The sequence below is a fragment of the Phaethon lepturus genome, unplaced genomic scaffold, assembly GCF_000687285.1.
Source record: "Phaethon lepturus isolate BGI_N335 unplaced genomic scaffold, ASM68728v1 scaffold11023, whole genome shotgun sequence".
Lineage (NCBI taxonomy): Eukaryota > Metazoa > Chordata > Aves > Phaethontiformes > Phaethontidae > Phaethon > Phaethon lepturus.
This window is the reverse complement of record NW_010531222.1, coordinates 17,766-24,611: the sequence shown is the minus strand read 5'-3', so window position 1 is coordinate 24,611 and position 6,846 is coordinate 17,766. Positions and strand designations below refer to the sequence as shown.

The 6,846-nt window shown below is 46.1% G+C and overlaps 1 protein-coding gene across 1 annotated transcript in view; it reads left to right on the top strand.

Moving 5' to 3' along the window:
• The first annotated feature begins 4,975 nt into the window (after positions 1 to 4,975).
• LOC104618784 (neurotensin receptor type 1-like) overlaps positions 4,976 to 6,846 on the top strand; it is a 14,798-nt gene continuing 12,927 nt past the window's right edge. The window contains exon 1 of the mRNA XM_010284467.1: positions 4,976 to 5,176. Within this exon, the coding sequence (XP_010282769.1) occupies positions 5,005 to 5,176 (172 nt within the window). The 5' untranslated portion in view covers positions 4,976 to 5,004. The remainder of the gene's footprint in view (positions 5,177 to 6,846) is intronic.

Sequence of the window (6,846 nt, the reverse complement as noted above, 5' to 3'; positions counted from 1 at the left end):
ATTATGAATAGTTTTGGTTCTTGGGGATTTTGTATTATAAATACTTCTAGTGGAGGTGCTTAACTTGCTACTGTATCTCCAGGAAGGGCCTTTAGCCTAATTTTTTTACTTTTAACTACTTAAGTGCTCCAAGACCTCCTAAAGTGTCTACAAACACTCATTGTAGTCCTCCGAAGCCACGCGCTGATGGACCACGGGAACAGTCAGGTGCCTCAGGTGACCGAGTTCTGCTGGGAGTGAAGGTGACCTGTAAATGCCGGTAACAGACGCAATATTTCCCCTCCTCTCCCTCAGATACATAGAAGGCAAAAGTCTGAGCTCGTAGGAGGGACGGAAAAACCATCTTCTTCCGAGGTGGCCTCTGAGTCCATGTTCCTCCAGAAGTCACCTTAGAGCACAAAAGAATAAACCTTCACAAAAATTCTGATTTACAGGAGAAATTACTTATTTAAGTACTTACTCATTTAAGCCGTCTGGGGAGTCCCTCTGTGAGGTTATATGCTCATCCTCTCCATCACCGTTGCGAGGAGCTGATGTCTGCCTTTAGTGGTAACCCGGGGAAACCATGGCAGCCGAGTAATTTCAGGGACAACTTGGCAAAAGCAAGTCACGTCAGCATGAAGCTCAGCAGAGCCGGGGGAGCAGTTTTCCGTGCAAAAGATTTCGGAAGAGTCACAAACGTAAGCACTTGCTTCTGTGTCACTTGATTTTGCTCGTCCCTTCCTCTGTGTCTCTCCTGTGCTCCTTTTTGGAAGGAAGAAGAAAACTCACATCAGGCTGAATTCTCTAGTCCCAAAGTCTGATTTTTGTTCAGCTGACCGGGAGAGGCTGGTAACTGCATTTTTTCCCTTTCAGAAGTGTGACTAAAGTTTCATAAATTCCCATTTGTCTTCTCATGAGCTTATGAAACCCTATCCCCAGATGTGCTGTGTCTTCTGTGTCCTGCAAAACCCTGCCTAATTTTAATGCTTCATGTTTCAGCTGGAATTAAAATCACCTTTGGCAATAGAAGGCTAAGAGAAAGCTGGGAAGAAAAGTGCATCACCGATGGATAGAGTCAGGGAGGCTCGGTGCCTGGGCAGGGCAGGACCCCCGTGGCCACCGGGACGGGGCTGGGAGGGTCAGCGTCACCACCGGGGGTCCATGCAAGCGTTGTACCTTTGAGGACTGGGCGAGTCAGAGCCGCGGAGTCTGCGACGTCTTTGCATCCGTCGAGTGACCCGATATCTCAGGCACAGCCCTCACGGGGACAGGGTCTGGGCAGAGATTTCTGCTGGGAGTTCGCCCTTCGACGGCATCCGTGGCATCACCGCCCTGCACAGCGCAGCCAAAGAGTGATCCGGGTCTCTGAGTGTTACTGCCCAGGCTGGAAGGAAAGGTGGTGGTTCCCTACGAGACAAAGCATGAATTGGTCCCGAGGACTAATCCCGTCCCACAGATGCTGCCAGTCTGGTGTCTGGAAGGCTTTTAGGACTGCACTGATTACAGGAGCGACGGCAGCACAGAAGTGGGTTAGTGTTTCATTTCACCCTGCCAGTGGCAAATATTGTACTATTGGATTTTCTTTCTTTTTTTTTATGAGGATTTAGCACACGGTCACAGGGTTTGTGGCGTGGGTGTTGGGTTTTTTTCACACCAGAGAGCAGCCAGTGCTAAGCCTTTCCAGGCGGAGCTCGGTGCCTCTGCGCTGTGCTCCTGCGGCACGTCACTGCCCATCGCGGCGCTGAGCAGAACCAGATCTGGTGCGTTTACACTGATGCAAACAGGCCAGTTTTAATGGAGGGGAGAATCAGACTGAGCCATGCTTGGTGACAGCAGAGATGAGGCCAGACCACTCTGCTCCTGCATCCAAACAACCCTGAACACAGAAGTAGTTTAGACCTAGTACCACCCAAGCTGTCCTTCCCACGGTGAGCCAACATAAAGCCCAAGACCTTCAGGTCAAAAATGAACCTGGACACTGTCTAAATCCTCCATCCCCGGGCCAGAGCAATCTGTAAAGGTATATAAGGACCCAAGGGCTCCCATAGGTGTTCACCGACAGCCATAGCTGCCTTAGTCCCACTGACGTTAGGAGCTTCAGCACTGTAAAAAAATCCCATTAAACACCTACACGAGTCTTCCTGCTCCTGAAGACGTTCGAATATGTAGTCCTGGGATCCCCGACCTGCTCCTCTTGAAGCAGGTGAGAAATTTTCCACTGGCTTTGAAAAAGGTGTTTGAGTCGTCAGCTCCAGCAGCATGCAAGGTCACCTGGACATGAAGCATTGCTGCTCTGACCTGCTCAGTGAGCTGGGGTCTGGGCTGGCACAACCCAGCAAGCAGCTCACCAGAAAAAGCACCAAATACAAGGGGTCTGCAGGAGGGAGATGCACTTTTCTAGCCCTTATTGTCCTTGAGAGTTTGTGTTTGCAAATAATTCTTTCCACAAATTAAAACCTCCAGCCTCTGGGGAAAATACTGATTTTTTTTTTCTTTTTTAACTATGTGAGAGTTTTGGTACAAATCAAGACGTGGAAAAAAATCTTTAAATATAGCCTTTCATAGAAAGCATGCAATTTTCACACTTTTACTGTAACAATTCATAAAAGGGAAAGTCAATGCTATTGTAGACAATTTCCCAAGCCCTTTAAAGACTTCACAATACAATTATGGAATGAATCAAGGCTTTGAAGAAAGCTCAGAAAACACTTTTTGAGTTCTGTGTAATCATATTAGGCAAGACTAATTTATAGCTGGGGCAAAGTTTTTGAATGAAAGCCAATAAACCCTGAAAGTCAGGTGGCAGTGAAGCATTTCCAGAGGCAAATGTTTCCTTTTGCTGACTTGCAAACATTGTTCGGCAGTAGGCAAGAAGGGTGTTTGGCAGCTAAAGCCATAGAAATAGGAATAAGGAGACTACAGGGCTTGTTTCGTCGTCTGCCCCGGTAAGTGTGAGCAAGTCACCTCACCCCTGGGTGCACCAGCAACCCAGATGCATGGCAGAAGGTTAAATAAATGAAGCAGGTTCTTTACAAGCACAAACCAGTCTCTCAGTGAAACCGTGTCGTTTTGTACCAGCAGAGAACTTGGTCCCTACTGCTTAATGATCTTTCTTCACGTCTTGAGGCAACTCCAAAAGATAACTCTTTACTATACGCAGGAGGCTGTGAGATGTGTTATCTTTTAGAAGCTTAGAAAACTGCTATATATTTAACAAAAGAGGCCATTAACAGCTCGTAGTGGTGGGGTATATCTAGGAATTTCCTCAGTCTGCAGAGGAGTTCTATTATTGTTACCGGCATAAACAAGAGAAGATGTTCTCACCACGTGGGTTGCGAGAGACGAAACCCAGCTGGTACTTTTACTGAAGGCATTGAGCTCTGGAGCACAAAGCTGTATAGAGACTTGATCCATCTAAAGAGAACTTTGGCAACAACAACACTGCCTGTCTTCACCAGAAGACGAGTTGCAACTTTCTCAAATTTATGAACAAAGAAACTTAAGTGCTTCTGATTGCCATTGCACCTGCTCCCCATACGCTCATGTGCTGCTGCTTTCTTTTTCTTATGGATCCCCTCTAGCATCCGGGGGGGTGGTTGGATTCTTTCTCCATCTTTCCATTCACCTCCGGCGTTTCTGAATCCCTACAGAGGGACCCCCCACACATCTGCACTAGATAGCGGGCGTACAGCAAATGCTTGTACACTGAGGTGGTGGTGCCGCATGGGTGGGTGGGTGAAGGAGGGACGTCTCCGTCCGAGCAGGCGGAGCACCCGTTTGTAGATGAGGCTTTCTTGGGTTTGCAGTCTGCAGAGGCACGTGGGGTTGGCTTGGAGTGCAGGATTGCTTCCGTGTTTTCGAGCACCAAGGTGCAAGATATGTGGCTATATCTGGGGAAGACGTTAGCATGCCTTGTAACCCTGCCACAGGGCAAAGTACCCTATTGGGTTTAGTAGTTTGATCTTTTTTGTCATTTTATCACTTTTAATAAAATTGTTTCTGCAGTAATTTGCAGCACACAGGTTAATCATTGTTAATATTTTGAAATTTAAAAAATTTACGGGGCTTTTGATTTGTCCCACACTCATCTCGGTGATGTGCTGAGCCTCCCCCTGAGCCGTGCAGCGGCGAGGACAAGCCCGTGGGCTCCCAGCCCCGCCGTGCTGCGGGGAGGCAGCTCACCATCCCACACGGCAGCCTTGCCACGGACATGCAGGCAAATCCTGCACGTGCCTCTGTTTCCCTGGGCTGCCGTTTGTTAAGCGCAGCTCCAGCAGGGTTTCTAGACCGCACGGAAAGTTCTCATAAAGCCTTCCTGCTTTTATTTGACACGAACAGTGACTTCCACTTGATTCAATCACTGCTTAATTTGATCCTCCATTTAATTTTATCAAAACTGTAGTAATCAAATAATTTGTACTAAAAACATTACAACTTCCACTTGTTTATTCCGATCAATTTTAATGCTTTAAGGCATGAGGTTTATTGGATAATTTGATTAGGAGATTACAGAACGCTGTCATATAAATCTACAAGGAAAGGACAGAACACCAAAAAAAGGTTAGTTAAAAAGATCTCAAAAAATGTTCATAATGAAGAAAAAATACCATAACATACTGTTGTTTAGAAGTCACGCTACGCACAATGAAAGCTAAGAAGCGTCCTGCTGTTCGCAAGATGAAAAGATCAGTGGCACGTTTCAGCCAAGACATTTCTGGCAATGAACTGCACTGAAAAGGGGAAGACAAGGTAATTGGATGTGGATTAACTTGCCTTTTTTGAGTGTTGACCCATGTGAATGAATGTGTGTCAGTAGTGTTTGAGTCTTCCCTCCCTGTGCCACAAGCCTTCAAAAGCCAAAGCCAGCAGAGGAAAATGAGGCAAAAGGTTTCCACTGCAGGCTGTTCCTCCCTTGCTTTGAGAAGTAAAACACAATCTCCTGCTCCACTGATCCTTCTCACCCCTTGACCGTGCCACATCTCTCCCCTGCAGGTCAACACTTTCATCTCCTTCGTGTTCCCCATGGTCGTCATTTCTGTGCTCAACACCGTCATCGCCAACCAGCTCATGGTCATGTTCAAGCAGGCTGCCCAGGAAAACCAGGTCTGCACCATCGGCGGGCAGCAGACGATGCTCAGCATGTCCATGGAGCCCAGCCGCGTGCAAGCCTTGAAGCACGGCGTGAGGGTCCTGCGTAAGTATTCACTTATTTTAGCATGGAACTGGCTAGAGGTGTCTAAGTAAATGTGATCTGAAGAGCAATAGGTTGAAATGGGTAAATGCTTTCACCCGAAACATATTTTAAATGAAAATTAGCTTTTTTTCTGGAAATCCAAATTGCCCCCAAACAGTTTTACGTTTGCCAAAATTGTCCATTTCTTGTCTCAAAATCCCAAACTTTGGAAAATAAATTTGTTTGTTCTCTTGGACTCTTTCCTTCATCTATTTCTTGCTGAGTCACCAAGAGTTTTCTAGGGAAATTTATTCTCTATTTTCCACTATTTTCTTTTTCTCTCACAGTCACTTTTCTGATTCCTGACCTTCCCTTAAAGGATTAAAAGAAAATAATATAGAGAAAGGAAGATAGAAAGAGATTTAAGTATTATTTAATTAATTGTGCTCAATGAGGGAGTAGTTGAGGAAAAAAATATAATTTCAGGAAAAAACTGTATTTCATGTTCTGTGAAACAGAAACAACTTGATAACATCAAGGTTTCCTGTTTCTTTTTCTGTTTCTGGCCAGCTCCAGCTCTTTCGGCCGGTGCTGGTTTTAGGCTCTGAGCGTGACCGGGAGACTGATGTAGTTTTAAAACCAAACTTATTTTGCGGGATTGGGTTCGAAGAGATGAGCTGAAGGGGACACACAGCCCAGGGCACGCAGCCCCACTGGCATCACCCATGGTAAATCAGATGTGCAAACTCTGGGGAAAAAAAAAAAAGCAGAGACTTTGGAAACCCGGTGTTGGCACCTTCCCCCCCGGCTCCCGAGGTAAACGCGGGAGCTGCGCTGAAGGTGTCCCCTGCTTCATTAGAAGTCTATGGAAATTCAGTTTCCCCCTGAAGATACACGCACAGGGGAAAAAAGTTTCTCACAATCAATCACAGCTTTAATTGAGATTTCAATTTTCCTCTCTCTCTAAGGAAAATAAGTTGGCCAAATGACTCATTAAAAAAAAAAATATTTTTGATCAAATCAGACCCTTCTTAGTGTTTCTCCTCCTCAAAACTCTGACAATAGCAAAACTGATTTGATAGCGAAACATTCCTCGCATAGTCCCACACGCCTGGTGTTTCATAACATCCCAGAAACAGCCACTGCACACGTGGAAACCCGAAGCGAGCCGGTGGCAGGGGCGATCGCTGTGCTGGCTACGGTGAGAGAATCCCCCCATTCCTGTCGTGCCCATAACGTCTCCCCAGGTCAAATGTTCAGCTCTGGGCTAAAGTGACTCTGATTTCTCGCCTTTCCTGGGGGCCAAATGCCTCACTATAAAGTCAGCAGAGTTCCCAAGGGACACGTGCACACCCTTCTGTGAGTTGCACTTTACCTTCTCCCACCAGATATTGCACTCACTGTTTTCCAGATTCCAACCCAGCCAATCGCAATGTATTAAAAAAAAAAAGGACATTTTTTGCCCCAAGCCAAATTAGTATGCAGCAGAGCTTTTTTTTTAAAAAATGCTGCTTCTTATATGATTGTAACTACATTTTGCAGCCATTTGAGGGCTGGCTATCTAAACATGTTTCAGTCAAATTCCCAAGCCCTGTTCTGGAAAATGCCTTCATCCGTATTTCACGCGCAATAAAGGGTTCACGTTTGCACATGCAACGGCTGAAACAAGACTGATAGCCGTGAGCACAAGT